The sequence below is a fragment of the Centrocercus urophasianus genome, unplaced genomic scaffold, assembly GCF_019232065.1.
Source record: "Centrocercus urophasianus isolate 14NV4802_14NV808 unplaced genomic scaffold, USGS_Curo_1.0 seq_23, whole genome shotgun sequence".
NCBI lineage: Eukaryota > Metazoa > Chordata > Aves > Galliformes > Phasianidae > Centrocercus > Centrocercus urophasianus.
Genome location: NW_024884789.1, coordinates 9,050,202 through 9,070,243, shown reverse-complemented (window position 1 = coordinate 9,070,243; position 20,042 = coordinate 9,050,202). Strand labels below are relative to the sequence as shown.

Genomic DNA, 20,042 nt, shown 5'->3' with positions numbered 1-20,042 from the left:
ATAAATAACAGAATTTCGGCTGTAGGAATCAGTATGCTTTTTAATAGAACATATCAAACTACTTAGATAAATGCTTACTCTCCCATACACCTGGGTGACATAAAGCAGAACAAACCATGCACTTCTCAGATGTGAGCTGTGCTCTGATCTGCCAGCATCAGACATCTCTGCCTTAAATGTAATTTTGGTGAATTATAACAAAAATGTAACTTCTTCCTTCACTACTTCACTAAGTTGTGATCATGATAATGAAATTCATCTGGTGGTAATGGAACCATGACTACATGAAGAGTGAATTCTTCCCCTCAAGAGTTTCAGCAGCTCAGAATGCTGTGCTCATCCACAGTACTGCAACAAGTGCCACCAATGCATGCCTGTGAGATCACGAAAATGCTCTCTGTGCAAGCTGCTGTGTGACGATGGCCTACAGCGTGGTGAGAGGTGCCTGCTGAGATATGAAATACATGTCCGTGATGGAAAAGAATGGTGAAGGCTGGCTCACAGCACCTGCGTGAATGAGAAACACAGCAGCCCAGCAACGCCCAGCCTTGTTCTCCAGTGTCTCCTTATCTACCAACTGCGTTCAGTGAGTTGGGGCAGAAATAACGCTTTTGTAAAGGCTGGTGGAAATGAAGGGAATCCAGAAAGTGTAATTCTCTCTAAAAATAACAAGGGGGGAACGCGCTGACTGATAGCACTTTCTGAAGGACGTAGACTACAAGACTCATGCTTCACTGTAGCGCTTGCCTTCCGCTGCTCGCGCATTCCACACCTGGGTTGAGCCGAGCTCACAAGTGTCTCAGGGCACTACGTACAGCCTGCAGCGCAACGCTGGGGCTCGAGGCCAGGGCCGCCGGACTGCGGGCTCAGCAGAGCCGTCACGCAGGCAAAATGCCCCTTCCGCCCCCCAGCCACGCTCCGGGCACGGCAGCCCTAAAGGCTCAGGGGAGGAATGCCGAGCACTCTCATAGCCCCGCCCCTCCCCAGCGCGGCGGGCCTCTTCGCGCGGCCACGGGCGGGCCCAGCCCCCGGCGGGCGGGAAGCGGCCGGAACATGGCGGCCCCTCCAGCCCGCGCTTCCCCCGCCTTTTCCCCGCGCCTCCGCGCATGCGCGGCACGCGGCGGCGAGGCCGTATCCCTCCGCCGAGCCCCTCCGGCCGCGGATTTTTGTGTAATAAGATAAATCCCGCACCCCATGGTAAGTGCCGCGCGCCGCTCCCAGCGCCGCCTCGGGCCTCCCGCTCCCCCTCAGGCCGGAGCGCGGGGCTCGCGCTGGCGGCGGGGCGTCCAGACCGCGCCCCTCCCCTCCCTCCGCCGCCGTGTCCCTCCGCCGGGCGCAGCGGGGACTTTTGTGTGGGGCTTTTGGGCGCCGATGAGCGGCGGCTTCCCGCGCCCCTGCTTCTCGTCGCAGCAGCCGGGCAGGAGGCACGGTAAGGCCCCATCCCTGCGCCCCGTCTCTCCCCCACCCCCCCCGGGCCGGCCGAGCTTTTCCAGGTCAGTCTGCGCCTTTGTATAGGGCCCTGTTACCGGATGTGGAAGTTGATCTCTTCGCTGGTAAAAAATAATTCCACTTCCCCCGGAACCCGGCGCCGCGGCTCCCTCCGCAGCGCCCAGCCCAGCCAGGATTTCCTGTTGGGGAGAGCGGGCGCGCTGGCCGGCCTTCCGGGGACCCCGCCGTGCGAGGGGCGCGGGCCGCGGCGGCGGGGCCTGGGCCGCGGCGGAGGCCTGGGCGGGTGGCGGGCGGCGGGCGCGGCCCGCGGGGCCGGGACAGTGCCGGGGTCGGGGGCCGCCGTGCGGCGGGAGGGCGGGAGGCAGAGCAGGGTGCCGGCAGCGGGGCCGATCTCGCGGGAGAGCCGAACGGGGCCCGGCCCGGTCCACTGCGCCTTGTGGGGCCTCGCGCGGGGCCGGGGCGCGGTTCTGTCGGCGCGGGGCCCCGCCGGGCCCGGCTCGGCGCCAACGCGCCCTGAGGGGAAGCGGCCCCGGTGGGGGGGGGGGAGCGGCTCCGCTCGGCGCTGCCCGCGGTCTGTCGCCCTCGCTTTGTGCTCCTAGTCGCATCTACGGTGGGAGCGCTGACGCGGAGGCGGCGTGTCGGCTCAGGACGCGGTGCCGCTTTTCCCTCCTTGCAGTCGGGCAGTTTGTGTTGCCGCGGCCGACGGGGTGTTGCTGAAATCCCCCGGAGGAGTTCTTTCGCTTTTAGAGTTAGTAACGCGTATCGGTTGCAGCGCCCTGCGGGGTCCCTAGCACGTCTTTGAGCAAGGTGGCTTTGAGCTGTCCGCGAGTTTTGAAAACACTGGTGAGACCGAAGCGCTTTGGACGAGGCACATATGCTGTGAGGACACAGAAATGTGCAGTGTGCTTGGAGCACACATGGCAGAATCTAACTGCGCCACGGCATTCTTCCTCCTGACCAAAGTTCGTTCCTGAAAGCAGTGTTTTCTGGGGTTTTTCTCAGCCTGCATACAAGAAATTGTTGAAATACCTCATAATAAAATGCTACTTTAATTAAAGAGACTGGTGACTCATTTCCAGGATATGTTTCCAGTTTCATTTAATCTGAGAGGGGTTCTCACGTTGTGTTTGTGTTATTGTTCCGAGGCTGCACGACAGACCCTGGGGTTCCTCGTGTCAGTCAGCTCTGCTGCATCCCAACTCCTGTTACTCAGTGCCAAACCTGTGTGATAGCTCTGCAGTGCCAGCCCAATCCATGTGCCAGTGGTTCGCCCTTGTTGCGTAATATTACTTCTGAGATGTTGCATTTGCAGACAAATCCACTCTCCTTTTTTAATGGCAAGGCTTCTTTACTATTTATGCTATTTAGTGGAGTTATGTTGATGATTGGTGCTACTTTCAGTTAATTCATGAACCTAAAGGAATACAGACTTTTGTAAAGGCAGGTGTGATTGCCTTGCCCATAAGCTATCCAGCCGAGTGTTAGCTTTTCTGATCTGCTCTCTGATTATTTTTTTTTCCTCTGGTGTTTACATAGTCCTACATAAAAATGATAATTCTGTTTAAGTAAATGAGTGAGAATTTGGTTCTGCGCACAGTACAATCCAGAGAAAAGCTGAAAGTGCCAGAATTAAAACAGTTTGCTGTTAGCTTATCAGTATAACTTTCATTATCTGTAAGTGTGGGTACTTTAAGCCTGTGGTATTTATATTGAGATTTGAGCTGTGACATGTAGAGTCTTTGCCAAAATGCATCTGAAGGGGTATATGATTCTGTTAGGAACCACTGCATAACCTCTGGAATTTATCCTACGCGGGTCACCAGAACCACTATTAAATGGTATTATGTAAGATAGAATCCTGCTGACCCTCTGAAGAAACACCACCGTATGGAGATGAGTGTAGGTTTAGCGCAGGCCTTTCAGTTCCCGCAGGAGTTACAAAACTATAATTGAAACAAGAAGTTGTGTTTGAAGAGTTGTTCAGAGTTGAAGTATTCTGCTCATCTGAAAAGAAAAAAAAAAACCAAAACAACCACCTCAGTCCTGTTAACTCTGATAGCGATCAAAATGGAGTTCTTGATTAAGGATTTAAACAGCACTATCTGTTTAAACTCTGTACTTGTAAGAAGTGTGTTGTTGTGGCAGGGGTAAGTGTAGAAAGTTAACTGGAATTGCTGTTCTAAACTTACTGGATACTGTGCTGTGTTGAAATCAGTGGGCTAACAGCATTTCTGAAGGCTGGGCCTGGGGAAGTGGCATGGGTATTTTTTTTTCCCTACCATTTCAAAAAAGCCATGCTGAAAGAGTGGTCTTTTTTGGGACATAAGTGGATTTTCAGAGCTGTGAGTCTTGAGCTGACTTCCCATGCAATCCTGCTGTGTGTCATTAAGGCAGGGGAACTTCTTTCCTTGTGTCTTCTAGGAGTTTGTTTGTTCTGGGGTTCTTGGAAATGGTTACAGATCGTTATCACACATTCAGTTCACACTGTTGCAGTTTATGCTGCTCTGGCACACCTGCGTCTCTTGTAGGAACATGCCTTGATAGCATTGTGTTGGCAGCTGCGTAGTCCTCCTGTCCACAGCTGTTCTGCAGCAGCTCTGGTTTGTGCCTGCTGGCTTTGACAAATGTGGGTGCAGTGGTGGAAGGGGGGTAAGAGCCAGATGTTGTCTCCTGAGGGTACCAGGCCCAAAGATGCTGCGGTGTTTTAAAGTCAAACTCAATCCCTCCACCTGCAGATTGCTGCTGTACCTGCAGGCAGTGCTGCGTACCCCTCTGAGAGGGCATTCCCTTTCAGACAGCATACCACTTGAGTATAAGATGGGGTCAGAAATGTCGTGGCACCTGGCTAATGGCACTGCAGAACCCGTTTAGTTTTGAGATATGGAAGCTCTGATTTTTAGCGGGTTTTAATGAGCTATATAGAGAAGTTTGCTTTTGATAGTGTCACTGTGCCACTGCAGTATCACAGAATGATCTCGGGGGCAGTCAGGCAGCGGAAGGATTTTTCTGGCAAAAAGAAATTTTGATTCTGCAAATCTTTCTTGGTAAGCACCAGTGCTATTGGTGAGAAAGCACTGGGGAAAGGAAGGGGTGTGTTAACCTGAGGGTTTGCTGCCCTCGCAGTGCTTGTCTCTGGGGGTCTGCCGAGTAGAAGTCAGCTTTGGCTGAACGCTCCTATTTGTTGGTAGGAAGTGTCTGAATATGTGCAAGTGTTGTGTTGGAAAGGCAGCAGTGTTCCCTGTTGTATTGCAGTGTTGGCATAAAGGTGATTTGTACCGAGTTCAGCAGCACACAGCTGTTGGCTCCGTAGCTCTTCCACCAGGTGGCCCACGCGTGCTTCCAGGGACTCTGTGAGAAGTGAAGCTTCGCTGCTGAATGCGCTTGTGACCTTGTAACTGAAGTTAAAGCTCTATGTCTTGAAGAATACGGGAGCTTGTGTGACGTTTTGTGCTTGTTTGAGATACGAACACTTCATAGCGACCAAAGAGCGTGTTGGTTAATGGCTGAGGCCAAGTGCTGGCGGGGGCTCGTCCTCCATGCTGAGCCCTGTGCTGCATGGGTGCTCTGCCTGCGGGGCTCGGGGGGGCCCAAGGGAGGGGTCAGTCTCCACATGTAATTCCTGAACTTCACTGTTTCTTTTAGACCAATGTTTAAAAGCGAAATTAAGTACAAGGAAAAGGAATTGTGTTTCTGAATCAGTTCCTAACTTCAGTGTTTTGGGTTAAGCTCTAGCTAGGCTTGGCATGGTATTAAATCACCTGAAAACGTGTACATGGGCATGTTCTTTTCCCCTTTGAAATGCAGCCCCCATCCCTAAGAAGAGTGCTGGATAAAGGGAGGACTGTGCTCATTTATTTCACTGCTGCACTTGACAAATGCCTTCTGTGCTGCTGTTTCATAGTGTTACCCCACAGCATCCCTGTCCAACAGGAACAGTAGACTTTTCTCTTATTCCTGTTTCTCTTTTGCTTTTTTGGAGGAGAGTAAGCTGCTATTTCTTACTCTGTGTCTGACCATGCTCCTTGCCTTCCTGCCCACTGTCAGTGTTTGTGCTGTCCTTGCTGACTTCCTGCTGCTCGTCCCTTGTCTGACTGGACAGGATTCTGCGTGCAAGCACAAATGGGGTGTTATCTTGGTGGAGGAGACTCTGATGCCAGCAGCAACTTCTGCTCCTCTTTGTGGCTCTGCTGACACGTTGAGGTTCTGCATTTGCATGTTTATCACCTTCCTGCTTTCTAGTTTCTTTTAAAATCAGCTTTCAGCTACATACCACGCAGATTTTGCCAGTTGACCCAGGTGCAGAGAACTTTCTTAACACGTTGGCTTTGTGACAGAAGCATAGGTTTAAGGAAAGAGATTAAGAAATGACCCTATTGGGATTTCTTTCTGAACTGTGTACTGTCAGCTTGTGCAGGAAATAGGCAGCACGGCCTCGCTGTTGTTAGTCACACGAGCTAACTCTTGTTTGGGACTGGAAAGTAATTGCTGTATGCGGTGGTGTTTTTGTCATCCTGGCAGTGGAAAGCGTAGATATCAGGCCAAAAACTTAGTACTGTATTTTTTTTAAGTAGTGTGACTTAGGGTTTTGTTCTAAATTTTACTACTGAACATATTTAATAGCAAGCATGAAATAGAGTGGATTTAAGTCTTCAGTGCAGTAGGAACGTAGCTAGGTGTCTTTTGTCAATGCATGCTTTTATATCTGTGTATTACATTGAACTTTCACTTGAACGTTGTCAAAAAGATGGCCTAAAGATGATGCAAAGGTTTTCCAGCTCATGTCTCAGTGCTTTTGAGGTTCAGGAACTGTGCTTGAATATTTTTTCAGTAACTGTAGACAGCTGATGAAGCCAGTTACGTTTGTTTTCAGGCAGACATTTCGGTCTGGTGCAGATAGTGCAGAAACATGCCTACAGCTTCACGCTCGAGGTAGGAACTCAGATGTTATTTCAGGGTGAACAAAATGAAGTGATAGTGATGGGTAAGATGTCAGAAAGGTGCTGTGTTTTGTATTTATTGAAATGCCTTTGCCTAGTAGTACTTCTAATGTACATACAGGTATTTCTGGATAAGGGATTGTAATGTCTTTGGATATATGGCATGGCAGCTCTGACAGTACCATTTGAAAGCTGGACAAAGCAGCAGAAGGCTGCAGTATCAGGTGAGAGCTTCTGAACCACTTCTTATTATAAGAAATGTGTGTCTATTTCAGTTAACTAGGAAGCTGCTACAGTTACAGCATTGCAATCCTGAAATCTTCACCCCCAGCATAGCTTAGGTTTGACAGGAGTAACTCTGAGATCAGCCTGCTTCTTGCAATCAAGAAAGCTTGTTGTCAATGCCTAAAATTCCAGTTTTTCAGTTTTAGACTCCTAGGCTTGCAGAGTAATTAAGGAAGTAGTCATTAAAAGTGACAGCAATACCTGTATGCTTAAAATAGCCCTAATGTTATGTATTTTTTTTTCTTTCTATTCCTTTATGTCCTTAACTAGATGTCACTAGTAGATTTGGGAAAGAAACTTCTAGAAGCTGCACGAGCGGGACAAGATGATGAGGTTCGAATTCTGATGGCCAATGGAGCACCTTTTACCACAGATTGGGTAATGGAAGCTTTTGCAGTGTTTGATCAATTCTATTACTTTTCTCACTCCCTAAACAACCCCAACACCTGGGTGGTTACATTTAAACTTTAATACTGCCAGCCTTGGGAGTTCCTTTTGGATTTTTTGCAGTGGCATCATCTGATGTCTAATTCAAAGTTAAATTTCTTTTCTTTCTGTGATTTAACCTCCTACTAATTTTTGTAACAGTCTGTGAATGGGTTCCTTGTGATGTCTATTAAGGTGAACTTCAGAATGGTTAATGGGAGAAGGCAGAAGTCATCCTCCTAGTTACTGTGTTTACATATTTAGAGCAATAGGAGTTCTGAATTAAGAGAGCAGTCCCAGGTACCTTGTATGTGTGCTGTGAGTTGTGTTTTGGAGATTTGTATGCTTCGAGTAATTATGTAGAGAGACTAAGTCTCTCTAAACTTAAAATTTTAGAGTATTTTGAACCCCTTAGAAGCCTTTATTTAGTCACCAACCTGTAAAGTTGAGCCTATTTTAAACAGGAGGTTGGAATTAAATGACTTCAAGAAATCCCTCCCACTGTTGGCTTGGTGTGGTATGATGTGTTGACCAGCAGTAAAAAACGAGGTTAGGTCTCTGGAAGCATCACAGCTGAAGGAAAAAAACGGGAAAAAAATAAAATCAAAAAGTTGCTGCTAGTGATCTGTTTGTAGTGTATTCTGATTATTGAAAGCTATCTTAAACTTTTTTTCCCTCTTTGTGAGGAAAATAATTTGAAATGGTGGCCTAACACTTGCGTTTGGTAGCTCCAGAAAAAGAAGTTCTTTGTACTGCCATCTGTTCAAGGTCTACTTTTTTTTTCCCCATGAAATTGCAGTTGGGAACATCTCCACTTCATCTGGCAGCACAGTATGGACACTACTCAACGACAGAGGTGCTGCTGCGTGCCGGTGTGAGTCGGGATGCCAGAACAAAAGTGGACAGAACGCCGTTACATATGGCAGCTTCAGAAGGCCATGCCAGCATAGTAGAAGTCTTACTTAAGGTAAAGACTGCTGAAGCAAGGACTGAGATAGGGATTTTACAATGGATTATGATAAAATATGTACAATTTTCTTTTAGTTCTGAAACTAATGTCCAAATGATGTATTTATACTGTATGTATTGGGTGCTTTGTTTTTCTACTCAGCTGTGGTTTCAGGTGTGTTATTTATTGCTGTTCCAAAAGATGACTCCTTCCTAATTTGGCTTTGAGTAAGTAAAAGCTTTTAGAACCAAGAGATGTTATGTTCTAGGGATCCTTTGAGATAAATAATTTGTGGTACTTAGATCGAAGTCCTTTTAAGAAGTCTGTTAGAATAAGGTAACAGGACATTACTACTGAGAGATGGGTTTGGGCTTCATTCCATAAGTGGTGTTATTTAGTTCATATATTTCTAATGACACAGTTCATGCAATGTTCTTGTTTGTAGCATGGTGCTGATGTCAATGCTAAGGACATGCTCAAGATGACTGCACTTCACTGGGCTACTGAACATAACCACCAAGAAGTTGTGGAACTCTTAATAAAGTATGGAGCAGATGTTCATGCTCAGAGTAAATTTTGCAAAACTGCATTGGACATTGCAATAGACAATGGGAATGAAGACCTTGCAGAAATATTACAGGTAACTTTTGATTCATGATGCTGAAGGAACTGAGAGCAAAGTACTTGTTTAGATATGTGATCAGCTAAGCTTTTACAGAAAGCAAGTATCAATTATATTAAGTAATAATGCTGGACTTCGGTCTAGTTTTTAGTTGGAAATGAGATTACAGTTAATAAACATCAGTCGGCTGAAGAGTATTTCTATCACCTGTAGAGTCAAGAAGTTTTCTTCACTTTCTTAGCGTGGTGTCTTCACAGATGAAAAATTTAACACATTGCCATAGCAGGAAGGTTTCACTGTACCTTATTATTTAGGTCCTCTGTGTGTATGGTAAATGAAAAGGAGAGATGGCAGTGTGCTGTTATTCTCTCTCATATCAACAGACTTCTTTGGCTTTAAGACAGAAGAAACTCATTCACTTAACAGAGCACGAGGGGTGACACTGTGTGCATATTGCACGAGTATAGCTGGTGAGATCCTTCCTGCATGAGTGGCATGCACAGTGATTCTAGTTTTTGCAAGGTAAATAACTTATGTCCACAGCTGGAATGGTGATGATTACCCTTGTCTCCTAGATTGCAATGCAGAACCAAATCAATACGAATCCGGAGAGTCCAGATACTGTGACAATACATGCAGCAACACCACAGTTCATCATTGGACCTGGAGGGGTGGTGAACTTAACAGGTCTGTTAATTTAATCTAAACAGCTCGGTCTATTGCAAACCGAGCAGGGATTTAGTTGTCTGTAGGATAGCTACGTTTAGGGAAAGGATTTTACGTTTAGTGAAAAGACTTGAGGAACAATAATGGTACAACTAGAGTACTTATGTATTCTCCTTCAGTACTTATCTGTTTCTAAACATCTTAGTACTGAAAACAAGTCTTCGTGCAGTAAATTAGCAGAAGTTGTATTTGCTTGAGAAACTTGCTTACAGAATAGCATTTTGGCTTAGCAGAATGTTACTAAGAACAGTGTATGTTAGTAACTCCAGTACAATAAACATATAAAAGGGACTTCATTAATTGTTAAAACAAATTATCAGCTAACTTTTGTTTTCTTCCTATTAGATGAGACAGGAGTGTCTGCTGTGCAGTTTGGAAATTCATCAACGTCAGTATTAGCCACATTAGCAGCTTTAGCAGAAGCATCAGCCCCACTGTCTAATTCTTCAGAAACACCAGGTTAGAAAGCCATGTAATTAAACTTCATTTAATAAACTAAACTGAAGAAAATAAATGGCGTCATACACAGCTCATGCAGAAATGAGAATACAATCTCATTTGTTTTTTTCAATGCGAACAAAAGCTTTCCTTTTCTTTCCCTTGAAAGGTTGGTAGATACATGTGAACAATTACTTAGTGAGATTTCTGACCACGTTGGGTGTTTGTGGGCCTAATGTTACTAGCATTCATTCTTGCTAAAAGCAAGAGTAATTCAAGAGACTTCATTTACGTCTTTGTGAATGCAACAGTCTAGTCGCATTTGGTGTGAGAATGTTTTCTGTGAATGCTCTTTTCTGTTAAGTTATGGGAGATTGCTCCTGATGTTCTTTCTGTGTACTTAATCAGCACTTCTCTTAACGTTTCCTCTGATAGGCATAAGAATATTTAGTGACCTTAACATGAAAAAAAAAATCAGCTGAGTATTCTTGCTGGGCTTTCATCTAACCTTTTACTTAGCCTCCTTTATGTGAGATTCGATATATCTGGATGAAGCACTTAGGCTCTGCCTTTTGTGCTGTTTCTTCCTATATTTTTTGCCTTTTCAGGTTAACTTTACTGTGATTTCTTCCTCTAGTTCCTTGTGGCGTAAAACCAGTGTTTTTTAAATCCAAGTAAAATCAAAGAAAAAAAAAATGCTGACTGGAGCTGAGTAGAATGCTTGTTTTAACTTCTACTCGTGAAGTGTGTATGAGGGGATGTATGTTATGTGTTAATATATGGTTCATTTTATATACAGACCTCTGAGATGGAAAGGAAACTCAGAGAAATGTCTGGTTTAATCTGTGTTTTTGGTTTTGGGATGAGGCTTATGTTTCTGGCTGCAAGTACTGGAGATCATGCCAGTGTTTTTCATCATGTGAAGGTGAATCAATTAGTGATTCTGGGCATGTTGATATGGAAAGAGAACAAGGAAAGAATTAGGACTGTATTTATGAGACTGTTTTTCTTTAGCATCAGTAACTACTTTTCAGACAAAATCTTGAAGGTTTTTATTCCAAAGTCTCCTACAGAAGCCCTAATAGTGTTTCCTTCTCTAAGTGAAAGCGTGGTGTTGATTCTGAAGCTGAAAGATCGGGGCTGTTTGCCCCAGCAGCTAGTATTGGCACTTGCAACTTTGATTTATTTATTTATTTTCTTTTTCACAGTAGCCTGTCTTACTGCTGCATCCTTACTTGGAAGCCAAATCAAGTTCAAGACAATACCAATTATTTATACAGGACTTACTGTTTTGATTTACTGAATAAACACTCTGTGAATATGTAAGCAGGGCTATAGGGCAGTAATCTCTGAACATAATGATCTTCAGAAGGCAATGACTGAAGTCATTTGGACTACACAGTGACTTTTGAGTGTGTTATATCGTAATTTAAAAGATGAAAGCTTCAGAGTTTTATCTACCTTCTCTCATCTGGAGCATCACAACATGACCTATAGGGTTTTAATTGGATCTCTACAGATAGGAAGCCTTCTAATGTCTCTTATTTAAATCAAAGGCTTTGCTTTTACCCTCACAAATTGAAAATGAATTACAGAGTTATGTACTTGAAATTCTTTGATTGCACTACCAGTCATCTTGCTCTTTGTCGGAGTATCTTGTTTTAAAAAATAGGAGTGCTGGTGTGGGGCCCTGTTACAGTGTGCATGCTGTAGTTCTGGATGCAGCCATTCTCTTAACGCAATTTGATTTATACATGTAATGTAAAAGAGCAATGAAAGCTCACTACTATATATTTGTTATTGAATCATGAGTATTCAATTGAGCTGGGATTTTAGTTTTTCTTTTACCTATTAAGTTATATAGGTACAATGTTTATTTTGTTTTTTTAGTGTTACCCTTCTTCTAAGGTGTAAAAATGTCAGCTCTGCAGAACATTCCATTTAGTTGTGTTTTGTGCTTTGTATTGTAATTGAAGTTGTGTTTGTGGTTGAAGAATGTGTATGGTACAGACAAAGCCATAAGGCTCTGTAGAAGGAGTTCAGTATGTTACTGTCGTGAAGACCATTGTGATAGGCACAGAAGTCAGGGCTGTGTCCTGAGGTACATCTGGCAAAGGTACTCGTTGAGGAATGGTTGTGCTTTTCAGCCTCTTGCTGCCATGTCAGTGCAGAACCCAAATAGTCTGTTTTGAGTGGGGTGTATCTATTAGGAACATTCTAGATAAAAACTGATTATAATGAGCAAGGTAAAATAGGGCAGAATTGCATGTATATTGCAAAACATGAGTGCGTTGTATGCATCTGGTGAAAGAATTTCATTAACAACATAATATGTAGAATATGTGGTATTGCATTAAGTTGGAGAAGATCAAATTTGAAAAGACGTGGAAGAATTTTTTCTTGCTAAAATGCATTTGAAACAAACTTAATTTATGAATAGTCTTAATTCTTTGTTTTTCTGTTGATAGTTGTGGCAACAGAAGAAGTGGTGACTGCAGAATCTGTGGATGGTGCTATTCAGCAAGTTGTCAGTTCTGGAGGTCAGCAAGTTATTACTATAGTTACAGATGGCATTCAGCTTGGTAATCTGCATTCAATTCCAACCAGTGGAATAGGGCAACCAATAATTGTGACCATGCCAGATGGGCAGCAAGGTGAGTGGAAGCTTGTGCCTCTTGAGCTTGAGAAACCATTTCAGTCACAGAAACAAGTTGTTAAATGCAAGTAGCTTGGAAAATGTTGTACTGCTACCAGTTCAGACATGGTTTTGAATTCTTGCTCTGTAAAAGGCTCAGGCATGTGAGCTGTGGCAGTTCATTGAGCTCTTACAGCTGAGGCTCAGCATTAGGAGAAAAAGAATTACTAAAGTACATGGGTGAGAAATGATGTATCTAAGGCAAAAGTGATAACTACTGGCTTCATCTTCAGTAAGTTTGATGTTCTGGAGGAGTAGTCTCAGAACCAGTGAAACCAGAATTATATAGATAGTCTCTTCCTTTTGGACCACGTGTACTTTGTGGAAGCTTCTGGCACACTAATTGCTGTTCCATGACGTGTGTCTTTTTGGGATTTCTTTTCAAGATGCTCTGCCACCTCTATTTAGATAAAAATGCTTCCCTCTCTGGTTTATTCATGAAGATTCCCAGTGTGGAGGATGAAGAGTTGTACTTTGAAAGACAAAAGTTTTGGTCCACCATCTTGATGAATAAATACAGCTACTTATTGGATAGCATTATACAAATGGCTTTAATAAATTTTCCCTGCACTGGCCTCTGCTCCACTTCTGTAGAGCTGCATTTTCTTGAGGGAAAGACTGCATTTTATTGCTGGTTATAAAATTATGTAACTGTATGAGTTTTATTTTGTGTAACTATTGCTTGAAGAAAAGTGCATTTAAATATATAATTATCTTTTTAGTATTAACAGTTCCAGCAACAGATATTGCTGAAGAAACAGTGATAAGTGAAGAACCACCAGTCAAGAGACAGTGCATTGAGATTGTTGAAAATCGTGTGGAGTCTGCAGAAATAGAAGTAAGGAGTCTATTACATGATGTATGTTAACCAGAGGGTTCAGCACTGGATATGTGGTTGGCTTTCTGGTGTTTTAGAGTTAAGTTTCTGTGTTAAAGCAGAATGAAGAGTGTGATACAATAACTTGTTCAGTTTCCTCTGTTACTGGAATTGATCTGTTACAAAGTTGTTGTAAAAAGTACATAGGCATGCTGTTTGCTTCATCTGGTTGTGCACATACAAATACAATACAAATGTTAATTGCTCAAGTTTTTGTCAGCTTTTTTCCCCCCTCCAGGATCACTAGCTAGTCTTTAAAACTAGATGTTGATAATGTTATCACATAACTCAACTCTTTCCACTAGCAGTGAATGAGAATGGTGTTCCCTCATCTGTCTTTTATGGCCATGTGTTTGTCCTGATTGTGAGATGACAGTCTTAGTAATGTTTCCTTTCCATTCAAGATAACTGTTAATGGAAATATGAAACAGTAAGATTCTGTGTTGGTCAGTTTTTATCTCTTTTTTTTTTTTTCTTCTTAATTCTGGAGCTGTTACTGTTATATGTCTCTGTGTTATAAAGTTTTTTGAAAATACAACACGGAAGACCAGTGGATATTAAAAGAGCTTTTCATATAGGGTAGATGCAGCTTTTCAATTTAAAGCTGTAGCTTTATTTTTTCTAAGTATATATTAAGCCAAGTAAGTCAACCATCTCATTCCTTCTTCTGTTACTTCTAACTGCTGACTAGTTTTGGTCAAAAGTTTAAGGAAATTGCTGTCAGCCTTGGCTAGGCTGTGAGTTCTCATTTTGTCAACTCCATGATACTTCCATTTATCCAAAGTTGTATTCTGACTTCTGTTCGTATTATTGAATAACACTTTGTGCCTGATTGAGTACTGTTTATTGTTCAGTTTGGCTGTGCGTTGTCCTTGTCTAATAACAATAATTGCCACTTTCCATTGCTGAATTTCTCTGTCCCTGAGTTGTCATATCAAATACCTTTGGCTTTTGCAGCTTTGTGGTCATTACATATTATCACAACACTTAAAATTTTCTTGCTGCATTTTTTAAAAAATGTATGATTATTACAATAAAAACTTTTATTTTGTTCACGTTTTTAAACATCCGCTTGAATTATTCCTGCAGGCAATCACAGTTAGTAAATAATAATCATTAGGTAAGGGAAAAAACAATCCAGATTGATTAATAATAAATTGACCTGCTCCTGGTTAAAGATGGTCACTAAAACAATACAAATAATTCTCTGGGAGGACTCCAGCTTCAATTACATGCTTGAAAACATTGTGGAATCTTAAAAGTAGTTGGTTAAAATTATGAACTTTATCTGTTACTTCACAGTGCAAGTTTTGAATACTGATTTAATCCTTGATTGGACAATTGAATGCACATGCAGACCTCTGCCTCTTTGTAGAGGCCAGTTGACTTCAGGAGCCTCAGTGCGCTCAGCAAGTGTGGTGCTTCCTGTCTTTGGTAACTGGGGTGTTAAAGGTGTGCACATCAAATCACTTTGCTTGACAGGCTAACACAAGTATACACTTGAATTTGGAGAGAGTGGAACTCTTACCCATTTAAAAAAAAGTTACTTAGTGTGAAAAACCTCTGTTACTGAAGATAAGTTTCTTTGCCTTGGTGATTCATTCCTCTTATTTCATTATAAAGACATGATTCAAGGCAAAGAGTGCTGTCTTCCAATGTTTTACATTTATAATTTATGAACAGTTAATTGTAGTTTGACAGTCTTTTTAAGTTGAACTCCCTCCCACTCATGTGAGGTGACAAATGTTCCTGCAAAAGTATAGTGAATGATAGTGATGATTTCTGACTTTCTCATTTGGGTCTGTTGAATTCAACCATTGCAGCTCATTTTCAAGTGGTATAGCAGTCTGTAAACTATGTGACGGCAGCAACAAATTGTCCTTGTCATGCAGATGCTGTTTTTCATTTTCACACACAATTCATTAACATACAGTGAATTTTATTTTAATTCTTAAATTTTACTGTCTTTCTTTTTGCATGTTGGAAAGGTGACATGCTTTGGAAACATTCAGGACAATTACACTAAAGTCATAATTGTAAATGAGTTGTATTAATGAATTCATATTCCTTCTTTTTCCTGCTTGTGTGGTTATTTTAATTATTTGTTATTTACGTACTTGAATTATTGCTGTCCCCTCGTCAACATGTAGGCTGTTAAGGAAAGTTGCACGTAAAGAAAATTCCCACATAAAACAGAAGATTCCTTAAGAGCACTCAAACTTCTGACTTTTTACCTGAACTGATTTTTATATTGCTGTAAAGGACTTTAGGGAATTAAAACATTTCTTAGGATGTTCTGAAGAGCACCTAGGAACATTTTCTGGATTTGCTGAAATTGAGAGCCCAATTATAGTCCCCAATTTTAGATGTCAAAGTTAAGGAGCTAATTTTCATTGATCTATCCACAGCAGGGTACGTTACTCATCCGGGAGTACTGATTTCTTTCACTGCTCAGTTAGTACGTTTGGCCCCAGTTCCTCAGCTTATTCTATTTATATTAAGACTAAATCTGTTTGCACCTATTAGTTCTTGGGCTAGCCAACGTGCCATGAGTTGCCAGTACACCTGGAAGATACTGGTTTTACCTCTGCCACTGATATTTTGTTTGTTTGTTTGTTTTTTGTATCCTGCCCTTCGTGTGCTGTCATGCATAGTGTGGCTGTACCCCTTGTGGGTACCTGGCTCTGTTTCTCTATTACGTGGAGGGCGCACGGAAGACTTATTCTGGGTTTTGATCTGCACACTTAAGTGTTTGCAGTTTGCGTGTACTCCGTAGTGGTGGCAGAGCCTTGGTTTTGCAGTGGACCACAGAGCAGGTGAACTGCTGCTAGTTCTCATTTTTCTGCAGCTTTGCTTCTTGACAGTAGGACACTTAGTTGTGTGACATCTGTGGGGCAGATAATGCTCAGGTCAGCATATCGGTGCCCTCAAGAGGGAAGGCCTGCTTCCCACGTGTAGTGGGATACCTGTTCTGGCTGCTCTCCTGAGAGCTGTCTGTACTCCTTTGCCCTCAACTTGATACCTACGCGGCTGCTTTATGTAAGTCATTGGTTCTGCTTAAATTACATAATAAATTATAGAAATAACAGTATGTTCAAGTCAGACTGGTGCTGGAACATGCCAGGTGTATTTCAGATCCTCTGGGAGATGTGGGCTCTACCATTTATTTTGCCTTAATATTTGGCACAGGTCAGCATGGCCACTACAGGAGCTGCCCTTCCTAATGCTGCTTAAAAAGCAGAATCCTGATTTTCAGAGGTGGAAATTGAACTTTGTTTTCAAATAAGCAACAAGATCAGATGAGCTGTTGTTTTATTAGTGCATGCTCCCAGTGAAACAAACACATCAGTGCTAGCTTCCTTTAGCTCTTAAAGCCTTGTGGAAAATCAGATTTCATGTACAGTTTCATCTGTTCTGTATTATAGCTAGTCTTTATCAACCTGTTAATAACATCTGTCCTTCACTTGTTTTTGCTATACAGATGCTGCTGCTAGCAGTGATCAGATCACCTGTGTTATTGTATTTAAGCACATTCAGTACAGCATGTGACTGCTAAATGTGGCTATGACAAGTACTGAGAACAGTAGCAAGTAGAAGGCAGGCAGAGAATTTTCTGTTTTCAGTCTCTGATCGTGAAAATACGTGAGTTCATCAAAGATGTGAAGAACAGAGATGCTGTTCTGGGGGTGGGGGGGTAAAACTAAAACTATTCCAGGTATTCAGTGGGAATGTGACGCTATATAGGGTGAAGAAGCAACTTTTTCATGGTCTCAGTTTTTGACAGCTTTGTTTTTCTGAGAGAGGTTGTTTCTCTGTCAGCCTCCCTTCTGTGGCTACTGAGAGCTGTAGTGGAAAGAACAAAGGGAAATCAAATGCTGCCTTAATCATAAAACATGGTGCACTTTAATGAAATAGTATGTGGTTGAAGATCAAAACTGTTTTTCCAAGCTGATAGCTTTTTTCAATTAGGCTCAGTACAGGATCAAACACAAAATATCTATGTCAGAGGAGATAGAAATACATTCTCCTTAGTTTCTAAGGCAGCCTCGTAAGAAGCGATATTTTCTGGTTTTGTTTGGAAAGTATTTTATAGCTATCCTCAAATAAGTTACTCCTCTTGTGTTGAAAAAGCTTATCTAGCTAAATACCTCCTAATTCATAATGATGCAGTGTCCTTGGGGTTGCTGTTATACCTCTGGGTATAAAATCAGATTTTATTTACAGTTTCATCTGTTCTATATTACAGCTAGTCTTTATCAAGCTGGTGTCAGTCACTCCAAATCATTTAGAAACCAGATCTTAAATTCCAGTCAGTGAGCAGCTATCGCCTTCTAGTGCACACTGCTGTTAGGGAACAGATTTTCTAACTATCTGATGAGAAAAACCTATGCAAAACAGAATGCCTAACAGAAAGAGGCAATCATATTGGATTGAATTCCAATCCTATTAGATGTTAACTAAAAAAAAAACTAAAAAAAAAAGTCACAGAGAACTGAGTGACTGGGAAAACGTTAATGACATTTGCTTGCTATCGCTGTCCATCCACTTTCGTACTTCGTTGTTTTGCTGTGAAGGCTGGCTTGGTGTCTTTGCAGTGAAAGAGATTTGGGTTTGCCTTACTTAGACTTCAGACCTTATTGAGGGGAGTTGTCTGATATGGTGATTCCTGTCTACTTTACTCAGCAACATTAGTATAGATTTGTCCTGGTAAGAACCACAATTTCTACGTGATGCCCTAACCCTTGAGCTGCATGTAAAGAACAAGTATTTGCCATTTTAACCTGCCTTTGATACATATTTGACAAAATGTTGCTGGTTCTTTTTCTAATAGGAAAGAGAAACTCTCCAGAAGCAGCTGGATGAGGCAAACAGAGAAGCACAAAAATACCGTCAGCAGCTTCTGAAGAAAGAGCAAGAAGCAGAGGCCTATCGGCAGAAGTTAGAGGCAATGAACCGCCTCCAGACTAATAAAGAAGCTGTTTAATAAAAAAAGAACATACTGCAAAGCCTGTTACTTTCAAAAACCTGCAGTACAATCTTGAACTGTTCTCTGTATAGGTGCAGACACAGGATTACATGATAGAGAAGATGCTACAAGTCGATAACTGGACTTAAGCCGTGAGCTCTGATGAATTTCTTGTAACATAAAAACTCTGAATTTAGAAATTGTGAAAAGTATTTAAAATGAAATACTGTAAATAGTTGTTTTTTTTACAGTTTCAAAATGAGTTGATAAATCTTTTTGAAGGGATCCAGAAACACGAAGCCAATGTTTTTGTGAAATTTTTGATTTTAATATGAATCTAACTTCTGAAAAAACAGAACAGTTTTAAGGGTGATGCTGATTCATCTGACAACTTGAAAATGAATTATATGACAAAAGGAATTAACAGTTATTTCTACATGGTAACAACTTCTCTGAATAAGACATTTCCAGGTGGAAATCTTTGTACAGCTTTAAGTAGTTGTCTCAGATTCTCTGAAAACCATTTTTTGGGTTTGTTGTTTTTGTTTTTTTAGGCGGTGAAATTTTTATATTTAATTTCAGATATATCCAAGTAGATTTACATGTATATGAAGCTAATATTTTTTAAACTTTTTGGTTTGTACATATGCTGCATGTTTTTATAATTTCTACGCATACAACTTGCATAGGTATTTTTCAGCAAAGAGGAGGGCGAATTATGAGAGCAATGTTTAGCCTATAGGTCATTGGAAGTAAGCTAGCAGCTGGTTTTATTGTGGAAGATATGTTTCTTGAAGAATGTAATTTGTAATTAAAAAAAAACAAAACCAAAATCTTAATTTTCATAAGAGGTGATTTAAAGTTTGACGGTGGAGGCATTGCAGCTTCACTTTGTGCATCTTGCAGTTTTCAGAGACAAACGTTTCAAAGTTCAGAAATGAATAGAAAACAATGTCTCCACTGGAACACAACTAGTTATTTTAGAGTATTCTTACTGATCTGTTTTCCCCAATAGCCTTGAAATCATTTCAGTGATACTTTTTTTTTCTAAACAGACTTTTGCATTTTAATTATGCAATTGGTCAAGTAATTTTTTTATGTTTTAGTGATGCTGCTCTTACCCGGCATCATTGTTCTTCACTGTGATACTGTGTTTGTGTGCGTCTGTGCAGTGATACGTTACGCTTAGGATTTATATAGCACATTACATCTTCAGAGCATCGCAAAATCTTTTTAAGAACCCTTACTGTACTGCCTGAGGCAGGTAAGTGAGTGTTATTATCTCAGTTTTATAACTGGTATAAGCGCGACACAGGGAGTATTAAACAATCGGTCTGAGACCACGAGAATCTGTGGTAGACCTGGCAAGAGATCTCAGGAGTTCCTGGCTTCTGGTCCTGTGCTTAGACTGAGCTGCCTTAAGATTGTTCAGTGCTGTGTTACATTAAATTTTAAACTACTGTGCAGGTTCCTTTTTTTTTTTTTTTGTAAGATAAAACTCTTTGTGCTTTGCTTTGTTGTTCCATGTTTCACTGCTTTTATGGAATTGTTTATATGCAGTTAAGCAAAAAGTCTAGTTTACCTATACTGTATACAGGATGATTACCCTTAAAACTGTACTCTGGTCTACTTTTTCTATTTTACAATTAAATATCTTTTCCACATATATGTA

The 20,042-nt window shown here is 41.7% G+C and overlaps 1 protein-coding gene across 4 annotated transcripts; it reads left to right on the top strand.

Moving 5' to 3' along the window:
- Nucleotides 1-1,108: 1,108 nt before the first annotated feature.
- Nucleotides 1,109-20,036, top strand: GABPB1 (GA binding protein transcription factor subunit beta 1). Of its 4 annotated transcripts, none has more exons than XM_042824590.1 (9): nt 1,109-1,197; nt 6,942-7,049; nt 7,897-8,064; nt 8,492-8,686; nt 9,244-9,355; nt 9,740-9,853; nt 12,301-12,486; nt 13,250-13,365; nt 18,236-20,036. In XM_042824590.1, exons 1-9 carry the CDS (start codon nt 1,195-1,197, stop codon nt 18,386-18,388), a joined length of 1,155 nt encoding a protein of 384 aa, XP_042680524.1. In that variant the 5' UTR covers nt 1,109-1,194; the 3' UTR covers nt 18,389-20,036. The 4 variants fall into 4 exon arrangements, with proteins under 4 accessions (XP_042680524.1, XP_042680526.1, XP_042680525.1 ...); XM_042824592.1 differs by lacking the exon at nt 1,109-1,197 and adding an exon at nt 1,338-1,429; XM_042824591.1 differs by lacking the exon at nt 1,109-1,197 and adding an exon at nt 2,025-2,786.
- The last annotated feature ends 6 nt before the right edge of the window (nt 20,037-20,042 follow it).